Here is a 27,006-nt window from a genome sequence, read left to right as displayed (position 1 = left end):
GTGGAATGAATCTGATGTTATAAAATGGCAAGTTGGCTGGTTAGTTTGCTCTTTACAACTCCATAAATATTTGTGCAGCCTCTCTTGTAAAGAGTGCACTCTTCCAGTATCCACAAGTAATAATTTGCACAAGACTGGGTTAGGCATGATATTGGTTCTCTTCTGACTGTTGTAGACATAGCAAAAACATTTTCCTTGCTCTTCCTTTTCTTTATTATTGCTGTTCCCAGCAATCTGTTTTTGAGGAGGAGTCTGTTCTTTGTGTCCACATTACTTGGTTTCCTTCACTCAAGTAAGGCAGATCTCTTATCTGCTAACAGTATCTTATGGTCACATGAAGATCCACTTTTAAGTTGTCTTGAATGTTCAACACAGCTCAAGATAGTGCATCCCTAACTTTGTATCCTAGTTTGTTAAACAAGCCCTTTTTTTAATTGCAGGTACTGATGGACAAATTGACTGACATGCTCTCAAGAAGTAAAATTTTAGTCCTATATGAAGCTTATTGAACAGTTAACAGTCTCATGGTCTTAGTTTCCTAATGGCATTCCTGCCATTGCTGCATGCTGCTATAAGGCAGTATCTGTAACACAGTGTCAGATACAAAGTAGTTGGGGTACTTGACTGTGTCGGAATGCAGAAAATTAATGTACGGTTCTTAAGAATCTTGGTTAGGATCCTCAGAATGAGTGGTTTTGGTGTTACGGCTTTTGCTTGATGGTTGGAGAGGTCTGTCAGCAGTAATACTTCTGCAGCAGGAGACGTGTAGTGTTTCAAAACAAGAAAAGAAGGCCTGTAGTATCGTGTCTATCATGTAACTGTAAGCATGTATGTGCCAGAGGACTTGACATGTGGGATCACACATGTGATTTGTGCAGAGATGATGCAGGGATTTTTGCAGTATGCTTGGTCTGGCTCTGGAGAGTCTGTTGGTTTTGTTTGTCAGTTACTGACTAATTGATGAAATTTTCCCTTCCATTGTAGCCCAGGCTGAAAGCATTTTCTCATTTATTGGAAGATTTAATCTCTGTAATCCACTGCTCTGACATTTATCTAAAGTGATTTAGAAGACATCAAAGGGGAGAGTTATTTCTCTTCACAGAAGTAGTAGTACTTTTGGCTTTTAGATTTGCTACCTCTGTTATTTTGATACATTTACAAACAACATTTTGTGATTGCTGACTGAACAGTGGTCTTTCTCTTGCTTGTTAGTTGTTTTCTCCTTTGTAATAAAGATTACTACTTAAGTGAAAAAAATAACTATTAAAGTCAAATACACAACAGGAAGAGAATAAAATAGACTAAAACTTACAATGTGCTACAGAGAGAGGTTTGGGCTTTTTGTCTTCTGGTGCTACTTTTATGGACAAGGCAGAAGATTTTTCTTGTTGTAAAGAGTCTCGTTGTAAACCTCATCAGAATGTAGGAAAATCAGATGAACGTAAAAGTAGCAAAGATTTCACTCAAGCAGGAGGCCAATTGGCAGATGAGAGTCTGGAATATAATTTTTGGTGCATGGAGCAGGTGGAGGAAGGTGATGAATGATAGAGTGAGTGGAAATTCCTGGAAAGTCCCAGCATCTCATTTCAGCTGTGCTGTGTGACTTCCATTTTTGATAGTACCCAAGTGATACAGGGAGAGTGATGTTAACAGGACTTTCTGTGAGCATAATAATATAATAGTTGGGCTACTTGTGATCTGACTTTTTCTTGGGCATGTTCTTTGTAGGTACTGTTTTATTGGGAATGCCAAAAATTACTGTGCATGAGAAGCTAGTATCTGTTGAACAGTTTCAGGTTTAGCTTCTGAATAAATTATAAATTGTGATCTGATCTATTTGAGGAAAAAATAGAGATGCTTCCACTGTTTCCAGATGTAAGCAACTGTATTTTCAAATAGGATATGCTTCATCATACGACAGTGTGAATTTTTTTTGGCTGTCCATTAAGAAGCTTTTCTCAGTACCTGTAAAATGGTAGAAGATTAAGAAGATATTTCATGTAAAGATGAATGGAAGAAATTTATTTGAAGAGTTTTAAATTGTTTTAAATTGTAAATATTCTAAATAATTTAGGTAAAGCCAAAGGGATCTGTCTTGCCCAATAGCAGATCTCTAGGAAAGAGTGTAAGAACAGAATAAGCATATGCACATCTCCAGAATGCTTTCCTAGCCTCCAGCATTTCCACCAGAGGTGTTGTCTTTAATAGCTCTTGATGTTCTGGTTTTTCTCTGTCAATTTGTCAGGCTGCTTTATGAACCATTGCATATTTCTGCAAAGTGGCAAAGAATTACACCACTTCCGTACATGCTGTGTGAAGAATCAGCGCTTTTTTTTCTGCTTGTCACCTCACCTCTTTCACTACAACATGTAGGAACTACCAAAAAAACAACCAATGCTCTTCACTTCCTCCATGCCACTTGTGATTCTGCTGACATCTGTTGTGTCGTCTTCTACATTACATCTTTTCTAGACCAAAGGGTCCTAATCCATTTTGTTGCCCTGTAGAAGGAAAACTGTCTTGTACTCTGTCGTTATTGTGCTGTTCTGTCGCCTGTTTCAGCTCTTCTGTAATCCTTTGGGACTCTTGGCACCATGTAAAGTATTTCAGGTGTGGACAAGCTGTGGATTTATGCAGATGTTTAATGAAGTTCCCTCTCTTAACTGATAATTCCTATATCAGATTAATTGGGGAATGCCAGTGCATGCTGAGCTCTTCCTTGTAACTTTATTATTACATTTGTGAATGGTAATAGTTGGGTCAGAGCCTGTTGCTTTATAAGGTAAGTTGGGATTGGTTCTGCTGCTCCCTTACCACATGACGTGATTCATATTTAACTGTACAGAATTTTATCTTGTGTTATCACCCAGCTGCACAGTGCTGAGAGTTCCATCTGCAGCTACCCAGCAAACCTTGTTGTTTGATTTTTTTCACCCCTTCTTCTAGGTAACTTAGAAGGCTGAGCCGTTTGCCAGTACAGGAAAGCTCTCTGACCTCCACTACCAACTCTTGATATTGGCCAACCAGTTTGGTTTTACAAGGCTCAATGTCTGGGTAGAGGAGAGGGATCTGAACTGGAAGTCTTGTTACCTGTTTTTATCACTGCCGGCTGCTGGACATTTACAATGCATATAGCTTTGTAGCAGTTACAGTGAATGGTTACAGAGTTTTGTGGATAAGCAGTAGAAAAAGGGTGTAAGGAAAAGATTTGGAGATGGGTTGGGGAACATCTCCTTTGCTTGGAGGGAATGAGAGGTTTCTTATTACTGAAAAAACGTATGTTGGGCTGTTGTATGTTAATAAGGAGTGATGATGTTTGAGAAATGATAGACATGAGGCTTTCTTTAGATAAAGAAGAGTATGGAATTAAGGTATGATCACATCTTGTCCCTCCCACCCCAATCACAAAGTTATTTCTGTGGATTTAACTCTACAAGGCAAAGGAAGACTTGGCCTGAGTCTGTGAAAACCTAATGTGTTAGTGTTACACTGAATATGCAAAAAAAGCATGTTGTTGCTGTGTTACGGAGGCTCTCGAACAAGCAACCACCAAAAATTAAAAATTTATTATTAACACAATTAACTGGCCCTCCACAAACTACAGGTTCGAATGTCTGTGTGATGAGAACAGAACAACTTCCTAGGGTTTAATGACAACCCAAAACGCACAAAAAAAGCCCCACTCCCTAGGGTTTAACAACAACCCAAAACACTCTATCACTCACCTAACAAGTGAGGGCTCTCAACCTCGAGGACCTGCTCATGGCAGCATCTCAACCCAAGTCACCTCGAGGAGTTTCCTTGGGCAGTGTCCTGACCCAAGGGTTGAGTCCTCGACCACAGCCAGCGTGCTGCTCCGGGGACGAGCTTGAAATGGCTCCCTCAGGGGACTCCATTTATACCCAGGCCGAATCTGATCTGTGGTCAATAGCGGCTCCCATTGGCCAAAGGCCCCAACTACTGTGAAGCCCCGAGATCAAAGGCAATCAGGAGCTGCTACACCTCAGTAGCCAAGAAGCCCTATTTTCATTGGGCTGATACCAAAAAAGCCGGTCAAAGAAAACTCTCAAAGTCAGAGTGTTAGAAAGCAGGCATTCTTTATTGCAGCGCTGGGTGCACGGGGGATCTCTCCACCTATCGTGCACACCCAAGCCCGTGAATTTACGACCTAAATGCAGCTATCTTATACATATTCATGAGGTTTCACAACACAAACATACATATTTATAACAAAGGTGTAATTAGTTCAAAAGAGTTGTGTCAACAGTTTCTTCCGCTTATCTGAAATGTGATGCGCATCCTTGGGTCGGGAGTCATCCTTTTGGGTCATAAATGTGTTCTGTCTCCAGGTGCCAGGGGCCCAGACCCATTCCATTGGGTCATAAAATGCCCGTTTATCTTCTGTCACCGTGGTGCTACATCCTCTGTCCTTGGTGCCTCTATCTTTGTTTATGTGTCTTTGTTCTCACAGTTCAAAACGCCTTGTTCCCACAGCTCAAAATGCCTTAGCTTAGACAAACAACTCTTAGGTCTACTATGGCTAACCATTCTTTAGTTATGTGCTTAATTTCTTAACATTTCTATATCATTTCCCCCTTTCCCTTCACAGTTGCAGAATTTATATGATGTAACCTAAAGTATTATTATCAAAACTAAAGGTTAGTTCTAACATGTGAACAAATAAGTACAAATGCTTATCACGCACCTAAACGTAAATACAAATACTTATTAGTGTACTTAAATGTAGTTTGAGGTATAGGTTATACATATTTGTTGCAATGTGTACAGCAATCACAACATTGTATAGTCAAACAAGTTACTACTATAATTACAATTACTCCTAGGATTAAAGCAAGCAATTGTTTCAGCCAGTTAAAGTTTGGCAACCAAGATGTGAGCTTATTCCAAATTTCTTCAAAGCCAAAGGAAGTATCATCCTTCTGTACTTCATGTAGTATGCCTATTTGTTGTTTTATTATACTCATATCTGTGTTTATCCTTCCTGTTTCATCTATGTACGTACAACAGCTAGTATTTATGACCGCACAAACTCCACCGTGTGAAGCCAGCATCATATCCAAAGCCATCCTATTTTGGAGAGTAATTTTGGAAAGTTCTGTAACTTCTCTCTGTAATGCTCCAATCGCATCGGTTGTGGCATTCCCAATTTCTTCCGTTACACTGGAAATATTTACTATAGCTTTCTCTAGCTCGCTAACTCCTAATGAAGGAATGAGCCATCTTACGAAAGAGTGGAAAGCGGTGGGATGAGTAACTAATGGGTTTGGTATACCCCTCTTTTGTCTTCCAATAGGTATCCTGGCCCATCCTAGTCCATGTAATTGAGGTAGTATTTTAATTTGAGGAAGGACTATTCCTAATGTGCAGGCCCTGGTCCACCAAGGGGGTAGTGATTTTCTAGCTACATTCCCACAAAGCCAGTACCAACCTTTCCCTTTTGGGACTTTCCAATACATGTCCCTATAATTTTCATGTTTCTTTGGTAATTGAAACTGGAAATACCAATCGCACTGAGGGTAATTTCCCACTGAGAGATTACCTTGAAGGGTGGTCTTTCGATCTGTGACACACTTAACTTTTTCTTCTAGCTTAGGAACTCTAATTTCCCAAATTTGTGGGTCTTCATTTTGTTCCTTAAAATAATTTCTAGGGTTTCCTCAAAGATCATTCCAAGTAGTATTGAAAGGAATGGGAAGGCCAATCAAAGAAAGATTTGCAGCAGAGCTGTGCCTTGGAAACTTGGCACATACCCAGCATTCGCTCATATTAATTGCCAATGCTACCCGTTTTATTAGTTGTATATGAGTATTATCATTCCACAATGTCCCTAAGCTCTGTGAAGTGCCCCTTTGGTATATTACCAGCTGCAACAGCAAAATAGTTAATGCCTCCTGAGTTGAAGCTCTAAAGGGGCTTCTTCCTGAGATGTCCATGGCGCTGGAGCTTTCTTGATCCGCGAATAGTGTATCCAGGGATCCTTGCCGTTTAATTTAACAGCAGTATATGTTGTCAGCAAAATCAGATAAGGTCCTTTCCATTTTTCTTGTAGTGGTTCAGATGTCCAAGTTTTGAGGTAGACCCAATCTCCCGGCTGGAAGGAATGAGCTGGTGAATCAAGATTTAGTGATTTATTCATTACAAGAGATTTATTTATTTCCTGTATAACCTTCCCTAAGAGGATTATGTAATTTGATATATCATTTCCCCCCTGGATTTTCATTTTTCCAGGTAAACCTGGGATCTGGTACGGCCTTCCATAAAGAAGTTCGTATGGACTCAGCCGTTGTCTACTTTTTGGCTGGACTCTTATTTGCAACAAGGCCAGAGGTAGAACCTGTGTCCAATCCATTGAAGTCTCCTGACACAATTTGCTTATTTGTAATTTAAGGGTATAATTCATCCTCTCTACCTTCCCACTTGCCTGTGGTCGATAGGGGGTATGTAAGTCCCAAGTAATATTCAGTACCCTTGATATTCCTGAGATGATAGATGCTATATAAAATGAGGACCCCTATCTGATGACATACCTATTGGAATTCTGAACCTAGGAATTATTTCCTTTAACAATACCTTTACAACTTCTCGCGCTTTGTTGGTGCGGCAGGGAAAGGCTTCTGGTCATCCAGTGTAGGTATCTACTAACACCAGTAGGTATTTTAAATTTCTTTTTCTGGGTAACTCAGTAAAATTAATTTGCCAATACTCACCTGGAGCTCCACCTTCCATTATCTTTCCAAAGTCTATCTTATTTTGCATTTTGGGATTGTTTTTACAGCAGACTTCACACCTCTCAGTAACTGACCTTACACTTTCTACCATATTTTGGCCAATTATAAATTTCTGTAAATGTTTTAAAAGGTTCTCAGTACCCCAATGGGCAGAATTGTGTTCTCTTTTCATTACTTCGTTTAATAAGGTGTATGGAATTACTACTAGACCTGAAGGCGTCACAGCCCACCCATTCTCTTTCTTTTCAGCTTCTAATTTTTCAATTAATTTCAAATCCTGTTTATCATATATTGGGTGTTCAGGTAAATTTAACTGACGTTCTGGAACCAATGCCTGAACCTCTGTTGAGATGCCTTTTGGCGCAGCCCGTTTAGCAGCCTCATCAGCCAGCCTATTCCCACGCTGTTGTTGCTGTCTCCTGCTTGATGGGCCTTACAATACATTACAGCAGCTTCTGCAGGTAATTGTACATTTTCGAGAAGTTTTAGGACTTCTTTGTGTTTGATTGCTGTTCCTTGTGAGGTTAGAAGCCCTCGTTCTTTCCATATAGCCCCATGGGCATGAATTACTTCAAACACATACTTTGAATCAGTCTAAATACTCACTTTCTTCTCTTTGCTTAATTCTAATGCTCTGGTCAATGCGATTAATTCAGCTTTTTGAGCAGATACGTTTGGTGACAGTGGTTCAGCTTCTATGACATCAGTCACAGTAGTCACTGCGTATCTGGACATACGCTGTCCATGACAAAGCTGCTCCCATCTGTATAGAATTCTAAATCGGGGTCAGGTAGAGGTGTATCTTTTAAGTCTGTTCTGCTGGCATATACTTCTTCAATAGTTCGTAGACAGTTGTGCTCTAAATCTTCTCCCTCATTTAGTTTAGCAGACAAGAAGGTTGCAGGATTCAATATAGCCGTTGTTTTTAATTTAGTGTCATCCTGATCTAGCAGGACAGCCTGATATTTGAGCGTTCGGCTTGGAGACAACCAATGATTTCCCTTCTGTTCTAAAACTGTAATTACCATGTGGGGCACATATACGGTTATTTGTTGCCCTAGGGTGAATTTCCGGGCTTCTTGTATTAACATTACTGTTGCTGCCACTGCCCTCAGGCATCCTGGCCACCCCTGACTTGCAGTATCTAGTTGCTTGGAGAAATATGCAAGTGCTCAACACAAGGGCCCGAGAAATTGTGCCAACACCCCAAGGCTATTCCCTTCTTCTCATGGACAAACAGTTCAAAAGGCTTTTCAATATTCGGCAACGCGAATGCTGGTGCCTTTAACAGTGATTGTTTCAGTTCTTTGAAAGACTTTTTCCCATCTTCAGTCCACGTTAAACAGGAATCAGCGGAAGCTTTCAATATCTCATACAACAGTTTTACCATCAGTCCATAATTATCAATCCATAAGCAGCACCAACCAGTCATTCCAAGGAAAGTTCGCAGTTCTCGGAGAGTTCTGGGTTTTGGAAGTTCACAGATGGCTTCCTTCCTTTCGGCTGACAGCTGCCAGTGTCCCTTGAAAATCTCAAAACCCAGATACGTTACAGTCTCTTGGCAATTTTGGCTTTTTCTCGTGACACTCGATAGCCACTCATCCCTAAGAAATTCAGAAGACTAATTCTTAACCGCAAACATTCTTCCTTGGTGTCTCCTGCTAATAGAATATCATCCACATACTGAAGAACAATACCCTCTCAATTTTCTAATCATCAGACCTCAAGTTCTTTAGCGAGTTGGTTTCCAAAAATCGTCGGGCTCTTTTAAATCCTTGTGGGAGCACAGTCCAGGTGTACTGAGTCTTCCTTCCTGTTTCTGGATTTTCCCATTCAAAAGCAAATAGGTCTTGGCTTTCTGGGCCACGGGAATACAGAAAAAGGCATCTTTTAAATCTAGTACAGTAAACCATCCTTGTATATCAGTCAGTGCGGTTAGCAAGGTGTAAGGATTTGCTACAACTGGATGGATATCCTGTACTATTCGATTGATGGTTCTTAAGTCCTGAACCATCCTATATGTTTTTCCATCTGATTTCTTTACTGGCAATATTGGGGTATTATATTTGGATTCACATTTTCTTATTAAACCATACTTTAAAAATTTTTGTATGAGAGGTAACAATCCCAATCTAGCCTCAGTTTTTAAGGGGTACTGTTTCAATCTTACCGGTGTTGAATCTGGCTTTAGATCTATTTTCACAGGTTCAGCCTTCCGGGATCTCCCCAGTACCTCTCCAGCCCAAACGAGAGGGATTACTGCTTCTTCTGTTTCTCTCGGAATTTCTTCTTTATCCAATTTGTTCTCCTGTAACAAGAATATTGAAGCCTGGACATATTTAGATTCTGGTATCAATACTTCTACATCTCCATCCTTAAATTTGATTTGGGCTTCTAATTTTTCTAACAGATCTCAACCTGTTAGAGGCTTTGGAGCTCCTGGTAAGTAAAGGAATTCATGAGTTACCCATTGTTTTCCAATTTTAAATTTTAGTGGCTTGAAAAATGGTCTCTGTTCTGGTTTTCCCGTTGCACCAATAACTTTTATCATATTGCCTCCTAACTCATGTTTCTTTGTATTCAAAACTGAAAAGGTTGCCCCTGTGTCCTCCAAACACTCCACTTCCTCGTTTCCCAGCTCAATTGTAACCAGAGGCTCTGCTGGGGAAGAGTGCTCCGGTCCCCTTCAGTCCTCTAATGCTATAATAGGTGCCACCTCCCTATTTCTTGTTAAAGCTGGGCATTCTCTTTTCCAGTGTCCTTCCTTCTTCCAGTAAGCACACTGGTTCTGACTCACAGTCAGGTTCGGTAATCCCCGCCTGTTTCCCTTGCCTCACGTTCCACCTTTCATGCTTCCAAAACTTCCTCGATTTTTCTGAATATCTTCCAAAACCTCTACCAACTTAGCATTAGTCCTCTTTGTCTCCTCTTCCCTGTTCCGATATGCCATCCAGGCAACATCCAGCATTTTCCCTAAATCTCTAGCCTCTGCCCCCTGCAGTTTTTGTAACTTCCGCCTGATGTCGTCTGATGCCTGCCCCATAAATAAAGAGGCTAGCTGTCCTGTCCCTTCCTCTGATTCAATATCTAAAGTGGTGTAACTTTCTGGCTGCCTCTTTTAGCTGATTCAAAAAATCAGTTGGGGATTCATCTCTATTTTGTTTAATTTCGTACAATTTAGACCAGTTAACAGCTTTTGGAGTCGCATTCCGTATCCTGAATAGGACTAATTTTTGGTAGCGCCCAATCATTTCTGTATTGTCTGGATTATTGGGGTTCCAGTTTGGATCAACTGAGGGGAAATGCTGTTCCACTCACCACTGTAATGTATCTGAGGCTATTTGGGCTTGCAGATGCGTTCGCACCGCCCTCCGGATCGTATTCCGCTCAGTGCTGTCAAACAATACTTGTAGTATTGCTTCTATGTCCTGCCAATCTGGATTTTGAGTTTTAACCATAATTTCAAATGCACTTGCGACCTTTTCCGGGTCATCCCTATAATTTCCGGCAGCCACCTTCCAATTATTTAAATCAACAATTAAAAATGGAACTTTTACAAAAACCGGACCATCATTTCCAACCGCCTGTCGTAAGGGGGCTTGCAACCCCGGTCTCTGCCTACTCTGAGTTCTTTCTGAAATGGGTGTAGAGCTCCCCGCCTCCACGTCCACTATATCTGCTCCCTCATTATCGTCATCTTCTTCCTGCACTAATTCATCTTGCCTGCCCGTTATCCATAACCTTGGCGCAGTTAACAGCTCTAAATCTTTTTCTATCTCCTCCCGAGTCAGTTTTAAACACCTCTGCCCTATGCTGCACGCGGAGCAGCACCTCTTTAACACCATCTTGCCCTTTTTATCTTTTTCTAATGCCAGAACAAGAGGATCTGCGGGGGCAAGATTAATCCCACACTTTTTATGCCACTCTGGATGTTGCCGTAGCGTGAAAAACATATCAGCATACATTACTTCATCCCACTTTCCTTCCCTCCTTAGAAAAAGCATCAATTGCAACAAGGTATTATAGTTTAAAGTCCCGTTCACTGGCCACTTGTCTCCTTCGTCTAGCCTATATAAAGGCCACCACTGATTACAATATTTTATCAAATCTTCCTTTTTAGGAGGTCCTCCAGGAGGGCCTCCAATCTGTTTCCAATGCTGTAATATACACCCTAAGGGTGATTTCTTTAATATTCCGCCCATAGAACTCCCAGCCCCCATTATATATCTATAAAAAGTATATAAAACAAAATAGCAGTGAGAGGAAAATATGTGTACACAATAGCAGCAAAAATATACGCGTATAAGGAATATAATATTTAAATCAGTTATTTATCAATCACTTCGTCCTTCTCCGGCTGCACCCCTCGCGGGATAACAGAACCGCGGATCCGGACTCCGCACTCGCTTCGTACTTAATCGTACGTCTCACAATCTCACACACACAATTCACACAATCATACAAGTTTGAGAGCTCAAAACAGTTGTTCTACGGCAGCTGCTAAACAAACCAAACAAAGATATGTTTTGTACAAAGTTAACCAAATACACCAAACCAAAGCATATGCTAAGGAGCCATATCCCTCCTTGTGGGTACTTTCCCCTGTTTATCCTGCACAGCTATGCACCTGCCACTTATAAGCAGGAAACCAGGAAACCAAAAATTTCTAAAATCAGGAAAAGAATGCCTTTACTTACAATTTGAAGTTCTTATTTCTGGCCCTTCAGTCCAGGAATCAGGGTCCCTCTCCGAGAAATCCCCGGTGCCAGCTGAGGTTCTGTGATCTCAGGATCTGTCGAGCTTTAGAAGCAGAGTCCCATCTGGGTCACCAAAACTGATACGGAAAAAGCCAGTTGAAGAAAACTCTCTAAGACTCAAAGTCAGAGTGTTAGAAAGCAGGCATTCTTTATTGCAGCGCTGGGTGCACGGGGGATCTCTCCACCTATCGTGCACACCCAAGCCCGTGAATTTACGACTTAAATGCAGCTATCTTATACATATTCATGAGGTTTCGCAACACAAACATACATATTTATAACAAAGGTGTAATTAGTTCAAAAGAGTTGTGTCAACAGTTTCTTCCGCTTATCTGAAATGTGATGCGCATCCTTGGGTCGGGAGTCATCCTTTTGGGTCATAAATGTGTTCTGTCTCCAGGTGCCAGGGGCCCAGACCCATTCCATTGGGTCATAAAATGCCCGTTTATCTTCTGTCACCGTGGTGCTACATCCTCTGTCCTTGGGGCCTCTATCTTTGTTTATGAGTCTTTGTTCTCACAGTTCAAAACGCCTTGTTCCCACAGCTCAAAATGCCTTAGCTTAGACAAACAACTCTTAGGTCTACTATGGCTAACCATTCTTTAGTTATGTGCTTAATTTCTTAACATTTCTATATCAGGGCAGGTGCACCTGTCCCATGCTGACGCCTCATTGTGTTTAAAAATAAAACAACAACCAAACCAAAGGCATATAGGTAAGGGTTTTGAAAGCTTTATTTGGACATGAAGATTTTGAACTGTTTTCCACTTTTATTGTTTTCACTCCTCTGTGCAAAAGAATGTGAACAGTTGTGTTCAGGGGACTACAACTTTAGCCTGCCATCTGTTGCACTCCAAGCAGACACAGTACAAAGATACCACAACTAAAGAAACTAATTTTTTAACCTTAACATTGGCTGGATTTTGCACCAATTTCATGGTACAATGCACATTTGTACACATGGGCTATGAACATTCCAACACCTGTACTGAAAGTGAAATACTTTCATGATGATAGTGATACTGAAAAGTCGGTCAAGGAAGAACTCTCTAAGACTCAGAATCAGAGTATTAGAAAGCAGGCATTCTTTATTGCAGTGCTGGGTGCATGGCGGATCGCTCCTCCACAAGCGTGCACACCTTGGATTGAAAAGCAGCTCCTTTCTATAGTGTAAAGCATTTACATATTCATTATAATTCCGAGAATAGGGAGAGATATTACAATTAGTTTTGAGAAATCATTAACATAAATCCCACCCAAAGTCCCTCTCTGTTGCACCTGCGCAGTGGCTCCTGGTGGTCTTGGGTGGGGGTCTTCAGGATGAAGATTGAAGATGCCTCCTCTTCCTCTCATGACTTTTCACCTAGTTAGCATTTCTATAGTCATGACAACTTAGCCTTCATTTAGTCCCCATTCCTTATCTTGGGACTCAGTAGTTGCAGCTCCTTCCTTATCTCAAGAGCCCCTCCTGCTGAGAGCCTATCCTGCTGAGAGCCCACCCTTTGATTGCATTATCCTGCCTGACCAGTGTCTCTCTTAGTTGTCTTGCATCCATTTTGTTAAGGTTCCTCCCTTCAATAGCGTTAAACTAAGGAGAGCCCAAGGAAGGGGATAAGGAAGCATCATCCAGTTAAAAATCACTGAAGATTTGTGTAAAAAGTTCTGTATATAAAATGTTCTGTATTACTGCTACGATGCTGTAACTTACAGTATTGTGACCTTCATATTTTTCCCCAAAGCATGAAATACACTTACGTTGTTTTGATATAAACTTCTCAGTCTTTTGTGCATGTTCAAATAGAAAATAACTCATTTTCTTTACACAGGTTAAAAAGCAGCTAAATGGAGTCTGAGCAGCTGTTTCATAGAGGCTACTATCGAAACAGTTACAATAGTATAACCAGTGCAAGCAGCGATGAGGAGCTTTTAGATGGAGCAGGTGTAATTATGGACTTTCAGACCTCTGAAGATGACAACCTCTTGGATGGTGATGCATCGATTGGTAAGTTAATGTTAATTTCAGTTAAAAATTCCTCTGGGTTGTATTTTTGTGGTTCTGGGATTTTTGTTTTGTTTTTTAAACAGAACCAAACCTTTTTCATAACTAATTAATGTTTCTCTTTAGCTAATCTGTCCTTCAGAGTGATCGTTTAAACCTGAAAGTGGACTGCATTTTTCTATGTGTTTGCCTAACAGTTACATTGTATAGGATGACTTCTGATATGAGGTAGATACTAATTTACTTCTGACAAATGACAAACTTCCTGTCAAGTAGAAGGATGGCTATTCTGCAGCTACTTGGTCTGTCTTCCCTGCAGCAGGATTTTGAAAGTCTCACTGTCTTCAGTATTTCTTTGGGGCAGAGATTAACAGTCTCTTTGAACTGTTACTTTTAGAGATAAACCTGTTTCTGCTTCATTCACTTTCAGATGTGTAAATCAGAGGTAAAAACCTTGTAAGTAGAGGTGGTATTAGAAGCAACAGAACAAGTTGAACTTTTGACTTGGTCAAAGTTGCAAAGAAAACTTTCTACTTAAGCACTGTAGTAATACAAAGTAAAAAGAACAGGGAAGCTCTTCCTTTTTTTTTTTTTTTTAAATAAAGCAGTTAATGGAGCAAAAGCGTTAACGTTCTCTTAGTGGTCAGAGAGGAGAAGGGACAGAGAGAAAGAAAGTTTCTGTTTAAGATTTTAAACTTGGTTAAATGTATACTCTCGTCACTTCCTCTTATTTTGTTTAAAATCAAACTCAGCCTCTTGAGTTTTCTTTTTTCGTCACCCTTTCCTCCCCCCATTACCATTCAGTTGTCTTCCTTCCCTGCAGTCTTTTTCTTCATGGTTTTCCCTTTGCCACACTTAGCAATTGGATGTTGGCATTGTACTAGATAGTTGTGTCGTATCATTATAAGCATCCTTCTCATCTGTATTCTTTCTATCTACTTCGGTTTGTCTTGAATGTGCAGTTATATTATCTTACATTACCAATACAGGTATCAAGAGCCAGGATACCTTCAATCTACATAAAAATTCCTTCTGCTAAATTACTTAAAGAACACCAGCATGATGAATTCAAGTACTTAATAGTTAGGAAATTAAGTGAATAATTGGCTTCCGTGTGTAATGTTCTGTTCTGAGTATCTGGCACTTTTAATAAAGCTTGTCTAACATAATATTTGCAACCTGTACTGAAAGTCTGAAGCTACTCTGGTTATTGTTTATATAAATCCTCTCCATCACTTTAAGCTTGAAGGAGAAATAAGTTTGCAGTAAAATAAATAGTTTCATAACCGCTGTTCTGCCCCTTACTTGTGAAATTAGATCCGTAAACTGAGTCCAAACAGATGAGGTGGTTGTTTTGTTTGCCCTGTCAAAAGCAATGCTAATTGCTGCACATGCCAGCAGCCCCTATCTCATTGTAATGCTGCGGTATTACAATGTGCATTAGAACATTAATATTAATGTATTTTGTTTCCAGGGGTTGAATTTTTTGCTTATGACGTATCTGCTTGCCCTAATTCTGGTCACTTGGTGAGAGGCAGCAATAGTAATAAGCCCTAAGTGAACGGTGACTTAGGTGTCTTTCTACATGGAAAGTATTTTCTTGTACAGTAAATCATAGCAAATATCTTAGCAGTCAATCAGAATCTGGTGTAAATGATTTTTTTCAAGGTGCTACAAACATATTTCCAAAAAAAGTTTTAAATAAACTTACATGCCAGAGGTGAACATCTGTGTTTCTCATTCCTTAGGTCTCTAAATGTGTAAGGTGGTTTTTCTTGTGTGTTTTTAATTCAGCAAATCTCATTGACAAGACCAAACAAGCACTTCCTTGCTGGACTGCATGTGCCCTTTTTGTAGTCCTCTGTTACTCACTTGGCATCAACTGTTTGGTTTGTTTGTTTGTTTTTATTACTATTTAAATACTCTTATCTGTTGAGTCTAAGTACAGATGAATTCACCATACAGAATCTGTCCCGGCTCCTGAGGAAGGGCAGGACCACCCCAGTAACTGGAAGATCCCATGCTTCTCAGCACTGTAGGCCCTCCAGAGCATGATGTGAATGCAGGGGCATTAGGTCTGGCTCTGTGCTTTAGCTGGTGAACCCTGCCAAAAGTAGGAGCCCTGTTGAAACATACAGTTTGTGTTTTAAGTCTGTAGGGCTGGAAGAATTTATGAGCCTGGTTTCTTAGCAACATGAAGAAAATGGCAATAATGTATCTGTACTTAAAATGATTGTGGAAATAATGTAGTTAAATCGAAAGCTGTGTAGCTGCAGAATGTAAGCTTGGAGTACAAATGAGCACAGACATGAATTTACCCAATCTGGGTAAGTTGCCATGGTCAATAGAGTGTTCATCATAATTCTATAGTTTATGTAATATACTATAGAATTACAGATTTTAAAAAATCAAGACCATGCAATGAGGAGAAAATAAAGGATTAAGAAATAATCTTTTTTCTTTTATTTCTTTTCTGGCTAATGAAAATTGAACCATAAAATGCACATATATTATGCAGAGCAGAAATTCCATATTTTTAAGTAATTGTAGTCCTTCCCCATCATTCAAAGGGCAGTAAGTTCACGGAAGAAGTCTGCTTATTTCAGTAGGCTTGCTAAGTCCTTTGGCTGTCAGGGCAGCAATTCTATAAAGCCTGCACAGTACTGCCATTCACATTACCACTCATACTTAAGTACTTAACTGAGGCTTACAAAGCTATTGAGGCTGTTATTCAATGGTGAATATACCTTCTGTTGAAAGCATGTGAAAATTGGGAAAGAATACTAATGATATATACTACTTGTCTTATATGGGAAATTTCTTGATACTATATGGGACTAAACAAGTGAATGTTAACTGGAACCAGTCTTCAGAAAGTCTTATCACCTAGACTTTTAGGTTTCTTTAATACTTAGTTGATAGAGATTTGCCTTTTTAGTGTCACCTCTGATTTGCAATTTGAATGTAGTTCCTTGTGAGGGTTTCACCATTATCTTAAAAACAATGCTGTGCAACTATCTTGTTTCTCTTAACACCATCTGAAAGTGGGTATGTGACCTGTCCTTTACTGTGTCACCCGAGAATACAGAAATTGTGAATATGTAGCATTGTATACTAAATAAATGTATAAATATATGTGTAGTAATTACATATAGAGTATATATGCCTGTTATGTTCTCCAGTAGCATTTTGCTTTGCATAAATACCAGATTTTTGGTGGCAGCATTATGGAGAACAAGTGGGTATCGTGACATTGTAAATTCTTTGAGCATAGGGTGTTTTAACGTGCTACAATAATTAAATTGCTATGCACGTGGAGGCTTGGATTGTTTGCAGCAAAGTCCTGCCTAGAAGGGATGCTGCCTGACAGCTTTGGTCAACACTTGCTTTTGTTGCTTATCAAAGCTAATCTCTTTGTAGTACTGAAGTTAGTGTTTTTCCTTGTTGAACTGCTGTCTAATGAGAAGTGCGGTGACATTATACTGATAACAGAAGTATCTGTCTCTTTGTAGGGAGGATGTTTTAGCACTGCTTGTATGTGCAATGTACTTCCATGTATGCAATCTGTGGAGATGATTTTCATCATGACTTACTTATGTTTTATTTTTAGAATGTTTGCCATGCTTTTTGCTAGATCAATTTTAAACATGTTATACTTACCATTGAGAAGTTATCAGTTTTTTAATGATTAAGTCATATAAGGTAATATTTACTGGTTTAAATTTTATAGGAGGAAATCTATACTATTTAACTTAAAAAAAAAATTGTTGCATTAGGATAGTTCATTGTTTTCCATCACTTTAACAGAGGAAGAAAAGAATTCTTTCTAAACAGAAATGAAATCTCCAGAATTGAAATATTATCAGATTAATATTTTAACTGGGGAATAGGAATGAGAAGATGAAATGTCTAATCCATTCTTTTTCTCTCAGCATCGGCTTGCCTTGCATGTTTCTAAAGTCTGAGAGACACAGTTCTTGGCTACTGGCTGGGCTTGAAGGGTATAACAAGTCTCTTCAAAAGTTCAGACTTCCTTTTATGACTCAGAGTTAGCCAACTAGCAAGATTAAAACTGAGATCTCTCTATAATTTCACTCAGAATTGAGGGTCCTTTATATGATGTCAGAGAGGACTGCATCAGGTTGTTTTTTTTTTTTTTTTTAATAGTGACTGCATCACTTTTTTAAGTGTAGGGCAAATTCAGCAGGAGGCAGATTTTTGTAATGTTGTCAGACTGCAAATTTTTCAAGGCACTGACTGAAATCAGATGATTAAGCCTTTTTTTGCAGTAAAAATGGTTTGCAAACAAATTACCTCACTGGTGTTTACATCTCAAGGTACTTTGATCTGTATGTAGGAGTCTGAGTACTGAATGAGCTTGGTGTTCTTTTCAATAGCTATAGTGATTCCTGCTTCAGTTGAAGGAGTTTAGTTGCTTATATTGTGACTTCAGTGTGGAGACAGTTTACAGTCTGGCATATGGTGTTAGCATAAAATTGGCAATAGTTAACCTTAATATGACAACCTGTAAACTGGTAAATCAAAAGCTGCTGCTACAGCCGCTACAATCTCCTTGCAGTGATAGCAGCGCCACTAAAAAAAAAGAATGTGCCAGCAGGTCACAGTGTAAAACACTGCAGCTCTCCTAAACTGTCCTTACCCGTGAGCTGGAGTCCTTTGCCTGAAGTGAGAGACCAAAACAAATCATTTTCTGCGCCCTAAATACTGATGTTAAAAATACAATGTAGTGAACTAATACTATAGCATTATTTGAGGAACAGAATGTAATTTTCAGCAAGTACAGGTGGTTCTATACAATAAAGAAATTCATACCACATCAGAGGTTAATTATTCAAGCAAGATCTAGACATAGTTATCTTTTCCAACAGCACATGCATGTCCTTTCACATGTATGCTTGTTTCTATTTAGCTATCACAGTTTATAAAGAAAAGAAAGAATACAAAGAAAAGAATATAATAACTTATTTCCTGCATAAAGAACTTAAGTTCCTGTTATATTCTTTATGCATGGAAATTGCATTAACAGATACATCCTATTGTCCCTAGCTGATACGAAGAAGGGTTTTCAGAGTCGTTTTGCACCATTGGCATTGTTTGTGTTTTCTGTGCATGTGGTATAAAACTGGTTTGAGTGAACATTCATTATGACAGTTTGGCATATCTTTTTCCTAAGTTACATACAATCTATTTTCCAAGTTAGCCATATTTGCATTAAAGGGCCCATTTTTCTTCTTAAGCAAGGAGTATATTCGCTCTCAAATTATGCCATACAAATTGAAGCATGAGATAACATGATCTGATCACAAGGGCCAGCATGAGGCGCAGCTAGTTTATTTTGAATAGTTAAATTGTCAGTAACTGGGTATAATTTATTTTTTTTCTCTTGATTGGTAGTCAGACATTTTACCTGTTCTCCATACTACTAATGCAGCTGAACACAGCATATCTGACAATACAGAACCATATTTTCTTTTACTTTTTCATTTTTTTATTAGTAATGCATGAAGTTTATTTTGTCCATCTATCTGGAACACAAGTTGTTACACATTATGTTTACATGGATATCTGGGCTAGTTAACAAAGTTCTTAATTCAAGGATTTCAAAATTCCTGCCAGAAAATGAAAAAATGGGAAGATTCTTAGGTTAATGGGAAAAAATGTCTTATCTTAGTTATTGGATGTCGTTATTGAATGAGTGGGTTGAAGGTATTTAAAAAGTCTTTTGCATCTTACCTATTTATCATGATAATGATTTTTCTGAACTGTGATCTGTTTTTTTTTTAAAACATAGTTATTGACCAGAATGAAAGTTCACTTGTTACTGTTTTAGTTGAACAGCCTGTAATGGTGTTACAGTGTTAGCCTGGGCCTTCAGATTGTAGTTGGATTGGTATAGCATTAGACTTTGAGGGACGGAAATGATGGCAATATGTGTGTAGAGTTTTAGTAACCAATTAGTTTCTTGTTGTCTTAAATGTTTAAAAACAGATAATGATCATTTCAATTTCTCACAAATGCCATGGTCAGTTCTTTGAAGACTTGTTTATAGGATATGAGAATTGGGTTGGTTTTAGAACTTAACCCTACCAACAGTCCTTGAATGGTCTCACCAGTCTTCCCTGCCAAAGTTTTATTTACAAAATTTGTTTTCATCATCTTCCAAAACACACAAGCATATGCATTTCCAGCCTGATATCTGGAATAAGATGAATCATAATATTAGTAATTCATTCTTTCCATCTTTCTGATATTATGTAATCTTGTTGGTTTCCTTCTGCAGCTCTGTTGAAGTGCTTAAAGCACACTGACTTTGTTAACAGATGCTGGTGAGGCAGTTAGTACTGACTTGACAGCCTGGTGTAGTGTTATTATAAGTGTGTCCTTCTCCCAGACATACTGTATGAATAGTGTAAAATGAAGGAATGAAAGCAGAGGAAATGTGATGGCATATATGTGGGTACGTAGAAAGAAGAGTCTGAAGCGTACGATAAAATAATTAAGTCTAATGTGACCGTAAAGACTTTAGGTACTAAATAAATAATTTTCACTACAATTTTAATAGTATTTCATTTAGTCATTTTACCTTTGATTTGTTCTTTCAAGTCAGACAAAGGAGGGAGATATAATTTTAACCAAATTGATGTCAGGCTACACTCTTGCTTTCTACCTTTGAGAATATTCTTGCTTACGAGCTAATAAATACATTTCAAAGTGAAAGCTTTTCATCTGCTTGGATTAAAAAGAAATGTTACTCTGGAAGAGGATATCGTGATGTCCCTGAAGACACAAGAGCAGCTGTACTGTGTCAAACCACAAATCCACCTAGCTAAGCATCTTGTCTCTGGCAGGGGCAAAAGTCAGTGCTTAAGGAAGGGTAAGAACAGGGTGGATAAGTGATAGTTATCTTAGTACTTGTACAGCAGTTTAGTATGTCTGGGGGCCTCTCTCTGGTGAGTGGTGGTTTTTAAGAGTTTTAGTCCTTATCAGTGCGTTTTTCTTTCACTAAGTTTTTCTTGAAACAGTTCTTTGGCACCCAGACCATCCTTTGGCAAGCTCTAATAGCTTAGCTACGTTTTATGTAAAGAACCACCTTCTTTTCTTTCTTTTGAACCTAAATCCACATACAAATACTGCTGAGAACAGCTATAACTGACAGTGTTGCCTAGGCTAACACTGGCCTAGGCATTAGCGTGGACTGGCACATGGACTTCCTTGTCACTCACCCTTGTACAGCTGAAGGTTTAAGCTCTTTTTTTTTCATTGATAGTTGCAGCTGTGAAAAATCTGCTGATACACAGGGTTTTTAAGGGGTATTATTAGCTTATTGAAATGAAACTGCTGTTGATACAAAAAGGTTTGATATGAAACTAGGACAGGGTGACCTGAAACTATGATGACTTGATCGTCTTGCCAAATACGCATACTCTGATAAGACTTATAGCATGGTGCTGTGACTGTGAATGGTGATAGACCATCTCCCACTTCTTAGAAGAGAGAGGAAAGAATTGTGGATTAAAATCCCAAATTTCCCACCAAAAATAACTGCATCAGAACAGTGATTTATTTACAGCAAATCACTGAGCAGGTGAGGGGTCAAACTATTTATAGCTTATGTTTTACTATACCTGTATACAATGTATACTCATTAACAAAAAGGTTTTGTGGTCCTTGCCATTGTCATTTGTAGTGGTCTTGATCTTCTAAATCAGTAACTATCTTAAGACTTCTTTTATTAGAACAGATGGTAAAAATTTGATTTACATTGCTACTTATTTCTTTCCCTCCTCTGTTATTTCTTTTCCAGGTTAAGGACTTCTGGTTTGCTAGTTGAACCTTGCAGCTATCCATGCTTTGGATACTTTTCAGTGCCCCTTTCAGCCCATTTTCTTATATCTGTGCCTTAAGGGAGTGATCAGAACCAGAGTAGCAAGTCTTATTCTGACAACTACTACGTACTGAGCTCAGTGTCATGGAATTCAAATATGCCTGACATAGTATAGTACTAACAATATACAGAATTGTTGGTGGTGTTATGTTCGCACATCTTATGTATGTATGGAGAAGATGTAATATTCTTGAAGACAGAAAGTAAGCTTAACGTATATGGCATATCTAGCAAGGAATACATGTTGGTGCTGTAACTTTATCCCCAGCACGTATTTTGAACAATAAGTTGGAAACAGTGGCCAAAAATAAACCTAAAACAGGATAAGGGCAATCTAGAAGATAAAACCTATTTCCTTGTATGTATTTATGTAAGAGGAAAACCAGAATGATCTTGGTAGGAGGATTTTGGCTAGTCCTAGAAAAGGGATAAGTAAACTTCAGGAAAGCTGCTAAGTAAGCCAGGATCACTTCTAATAAGGATGCCAAATCCTCTTGTTGATGAGTTATAATTACAGTTTTAGCAGATTGGAGTGTGAGGAAAGGACATGTATGCAAAGGTGAAGATGCAGCAGGACTGACTTTCTTAGTAAAAGACTACCCTGTAAAGAAAAAGAACAGAAAAAAGATAGTGAGTAGTTAAGAGGCTCTTAGAGACTAAGCAAAAGCAACTTGTTTGCAGAAAATAGACGGGGTTTTTTTTCCCAAGTCCTCCTTCCATGATTAATACTGTAAAAGATATTTTTAATGTCAGTGTAAAGATGACCAATTAAAAAAAAGAGAGAAAAGAAAGAAAACAAAGAGAAGAAACCCCACCTCTCGCAGCTGATAGCTATATGTAGTTTGTTGATGTCAAGGATTTTCTTCCAGCGTTGTTAGGTTATAGATCAAGAAGAGTGTGATGAACAACCCCCGAAAGAAGTGAAAAGAAAACTGAAGAGAGCAGTCTTGCCTTCAGTGTTTTGGGCGAAGATGTCAAAGCAGTCTTTAGGGACCAAACACTTGCTTTTTTTCCAGTTTATTTTTGGTCTTAGGTTGCATTGTGATTTCATTATTTCCCCTTTTTCTGTCTATTTCTTTCTTCTTCTGCCCCAAAGTTTTGCATGGCAGCGGGGAGCCTTTACTCATATTTCGCTGATTGGCAGTGAAGGTTCAGCTACCCTGCGGGAAGTCAGTCTCAGAATTGATTACACAACATGCTTGTACCTATATGACCTGTTCTACTGCATTCTGTTTACTGGTTGGGTTTGACTTTAGTTACCATCTTCTGTGTTTGGACAGTGAGTAAAAGGACCATTGAAAGTTACACAGTAGTGTAGAAGCATAATTCAAGAACTTGTGATTGGCCAGTGTAGAAGCAAGCTTATCAGGCTAGATCCTGAGATAAAGTGTTCTCTGGGTGACATGATTGTGAGCAAAATTAAGTAACTAATTTGTGGGAAACAAACGATTATGAAAAAAGAAACTGTGATTAAGAAGCTATTTTTTTTCTGTATAATAAAATGCAAATAGAAAAAAATCTCGTTGTGTATTACTGCTAACCGCATTCCTCTGGGGGTTTTTGACTCCAGTGTTGTTTAAACCCCATCTGCCTTGAACTATTCAACAGCATATGCTATAAATTTGTGTTCTTCTGCTTTTACATTATATTTGGTCTAAAATTTTTCCTGTCATTTTCTGTCTCTCTCACTGAGGCTTTTGATGAGGTGGCAATGGAAACAGCCTAATGGAGTCTTCTGTATATAGCCTGATACAGAGCTGGAAGGCTTTTGCTAACACCACTGTGATCAAGCACAGAGTTCTATATAATGCTGAGGAATGAATGAAGTTTGGAACTCTGTAAGATTTAAAAAAACTTTTTTACTGTGTATTAATTTGAAGCTATATATAACTGAACTTTTTTTTCTCTTTTTTTTTTTTCTTTTTTTTTTTTTCCTTTTCTGTGATTGCATCTTTGAGTTATTTCATCCTGGACCATGTCCGAGTACCGGAACTGAGAAGGGTGTTTGTCCTTCTTTTACCATTTTTAGTGTTCCCACTGCTGTCTCTGTGTGGCCCAGATAAGAAAGCTGTATGATTTTATGCATAATGAACAAAGTCAGACTGAATGGGCTGCAAAAATCAGTAAAATGAGACAAGTATGAGGAGAAGTCAAGCTGGTAGAGGGATTAGACCTGGGCTTAATTTGGCCACACTGATTGAGAAAAGGGTAAATGAAAGAAGAAAATGGAAAAAAAGGCAGGAGAATAAAGCTGGAAAGAAAGTTAATGGAACGAAGAAGAATGGGATGCAGTAAGTTTTGAGACATTTTGTGTATACTTTTGGCACCCTCTTGTAAATGGACGCTTTCATGCCCAACCTTCAGCTGAGGGTGCATACAAGTTAAATTCTTTTCAGAATGGTTGGAGATGGTAGCTGTTTTGAGGAGTGCTCTATTATGTAGCATTTTTTCAAAAGAACATTATCTTCTAGCTCTGCTGAAGGAGAAGCTTTAGTTTTGAATAATAATGGGAAAGAAAATGACAGTCACCAAAATCTTTTGCATCACATTTGTAATTATCAGAAACACTTTTGGCATCTCTTGTTACTTTAATGAAATCGTTCAGCATCCCCAATCTTATATTTGGAATTTCATAAAAGACACGATTTTAATTTTCATTACCTGGTGCAATGAAATTACATAGTCTGTTACCAAAGTAAACCAAGTAATTGAGGAAATTGAGAGAACATGTTTGGTTTATATGTAACAAGGTGCTTGGCTGTCTTCCTTAAATGTAGCTTGCTTTTTAATATGAAATGGTGGAATAGTGCTTCAGAATTAAGTTTTTCCCTCCAACTTTGGGTAAGCAGGCTCTCATACCTCTGTGATACTCCCCTTCGTTTCACCGGCCTTGTTCGGTCACCTCAAAACACCTTTCCCTGGGTGTATGTGATTTGTCTAACCTCTGACTTGTTCTTATATTTTCAGATACTTTATCTTAAATGTATTTCTTCTCTCCCCCAAAAAAGGGAAAAAGATAAGGTGTGGAGGGGGGATTAAGGTATCTTTCTTAATTCTTGGTATGCTTTAAAGGTGTGTCACCTGTATACAAGATGATATTTCTAGAACAATGGACTTAAAGCCCATTTCTGCCAAGACAGATGAGGGACAACCAGATGATCAGGCCCAGTCAGCATGGGCTTATGAAAGGCAGGTCCTGCTTGACAAACCTGATCTCCTTCTACGACAGGGCCACCTGCTTATTGGATGAGGGAAAGGCTGTGGATGTTGTTTACCTTGACTTTAGTAAGGCCTTTGACACCGTTTCCCACAGCATTCTCCTGGCAAAACTGCCTGCTCGAAGCTTGGATGATCGTACGCTTTGCTGGGTAAAAAACTGGCTGGATGGCCGGGCCCAAAGAGTTGTGGTGAACGGAGTTAAATCCAGTTGGCGGCCGGTCACGAGTGGTGTCCCCCAGGGCTCGGTTTTGGGGCTGCTCCTGTTTAACATCTTTATTGATGGTCTAGACGAGGGGATCGAATGCACCCTCAGTAAATTTGCAGATGACACCAAGTTGGGTGGGAGTGTTGATCTGCTCAGGGGTAGGGAGGCTCTGCAGAGAGACCTGGACAGGCTGGAGCGATGGGCTAAGGCCAACTGTAGGAGTTTCAATAAGGCCAAATGCCGGGTGCTGCACTTGGGCCACAACAACCCCCAGCAGCGCTACAGGCTTGGGGAGGAGTGGCTGGAGAGCTGCCAGTCAGAGAGGGACCTGGGGGTGTTGATTGACAGCCGGCTGAACATGAGCCAGCAGTGTGCCCAGGTGGCCAAGAAGGCCAATGGTATCCTGGCTTGTATCAGAAATAGCGTGGCCAGCAGGGACAGGGAAGTGATCTTACCCCTGTACTCGGCACTGGTGAGGCCTCGCCTCGATTACTGTGTTCAGTTTTGGGTCCCTCACTACAAAAAGGACATTGAATTACTCGAGCGTGTCCAGAGAAGGGCAACGAAGCTGGTGAAGGGTCTGGAGCACATGTCGTACGAGGAGCGGCTGAGGGAAGTGGGGTTGTTTAGTCTGGAGAAGAGGAGGCTGAGGGGAGACCTCATCACCCTCTACAACTACCTGAAAGGAGGTTGCAGAGAGCTGGGGATGAGTCTCTAACCAAGTAATAAGCGATAAGAGAAGAGGGAATGACCTCAAGTTGCACCAAGGAAGGTTTAGACTGGATATTAGGAAGCATTTCTTTACAGAACGGGTTGTTAGGTGTTGGAATGGGCTGCCCAGGGAGGTGGTGGAGTCCCCATCCCTGGAGGTGTTTAAGAGTAGGGTCGACATAGCACTTAGGGATATGGTGTAGTTGGGAACTGTCAGTGTTAAGTTAACGGTTGGACTAGATGATCTTCAGGGTCCTTTCCAACCTAGATGATTCTGTGATCTTGGCACAGTACGTGCCTGTTGAGATCAATGGGAGCACTCAGATGTGGCATGGAGGATTTCTGGGATTGAGGCCTTAGTCTGTAATTACTGTGATGAAATCTCCTTGAAAGTAAGATGTTGTACAGACTTGCTGTTTACATATGAGCTGTTCTGGCTAAACTGGCCATTTTAAGGGGTTCTCAGTCATTGAAAATAAGGCTATCATAAAACTAAGTTTAGACCTTACAACAAGTGTTGATAATGTTATGTACTCCATAGTACCCAAAATACCTAGTTAACTAGAGACACCGTTTCACTAACTACAATTTTGGAATTTGCTGAACTTCACAATGGAAATAACTGATACACTCTTTTGAATATAAAATTGTCAGACAGTTAAAGTCAGACCCTACTTCAGACCAGGTAGAAAAAGGGTAATTTGGAAAGATTAAATTGTATAGACTCTTAGATATTAAGAAAAAGACTGACTTAACTAGGTCAGGTTAGTATGCATATTATCTGTTTTTGTGTCTCTTCCTTAAGAAAACCTCACCTTTTGTGGTGTTGTAGGAAAGGGAATACACACAGTGGTAGTGGTTATAAACAATGAGGACACAAGATGCTGGTAACTGAGAAGGGAAAATGACTGTTCTGCTTTTTAAGAATAGACAAAGGACTATTTGGCAGCCAGTCTATAAGCAGTGACCTTGAATGAGCTGTTGCAGTTTAATATTAGGTCAACTCTTGAAATTTTATGTAGCAAATGTGAAGTTGTTTGTGTTTTATACCGTAGACTTCTTGTCATTACTTTTCCTTGTATCTAAAGTTTATCAGATATGCCCTCCAACTAGTTACACCCTTTATCTTTTCCAGCTTGGACTGAATTTTAGACTTGTGTAGAAATTTTGCATGTGCCTTAGTCCAGTGGACAAGTTCAGGCCAACAAGTTAGCTATTTCTTTGCTGTGACTGATTTTTATTATCAGTTCTAAGACATTCCAGGCCTTCGGTAACCACATCAGACTCTTAAACTAGCAGTGACCTTCCAGACTGTGTTAATACAAGTCCTTTATATCCTTTATTTCATATTCTCTAAAATATGGAGTTGAATTTATAGTGTTGTCTCCTATAATTGACATATAATAAATGAACTAACAGTTCATTCTGTAATAATTCTTTCTTCAGGTTACAAAAATATT

At 39.3% G+C, this 27,006-nt stretch overlaps 1 protein-coding gene across 2 annotated transcripts in view; it reads left to right on the top strand.

Annotated features, from left to right (window-relative positions):
• The window catches only part of CLCN3 (chloride voltage-gated channel 3), an 82,620-nt gene that overhangs the window by 10,917 nt on the left and 44,697 nt on the right, over positions 1–27,006 (top strand). For both annotated transcript variants that reach the window (XM_074822823.1, XM_074822820.1), the window contains exon 2: positions 13,333–13,508. In XM_074822823.1, the coding sequence (XP_074678924.1) occupies positions 13,349–13,508 (160 nt within the window). In that variant the 5' untranslated portion in view covers positions 13,333–13,348. The remainder of the gene's footprint in view (positions 1–13,332; positions 13,509–27,006) is intronic.

Source organism: Strix aluco, chromosome 4 (assembly GCF_031877795.1).
Source record: "Strix aluco isolate bStrAlu1 chromosome 4, bStrAlu1.hap1, whole genome shotgun sequence".
NCBI lineage: Eukaryota > Metazoa > Chordata > Aves > Strigiformes > Strigidae > Strix > Strix aluco.
The sequence above is the reverse complement of the archived record's forward strand: the minus strand, read 5'-3'. Positions and strand labels throughout refer to the sequence as shown.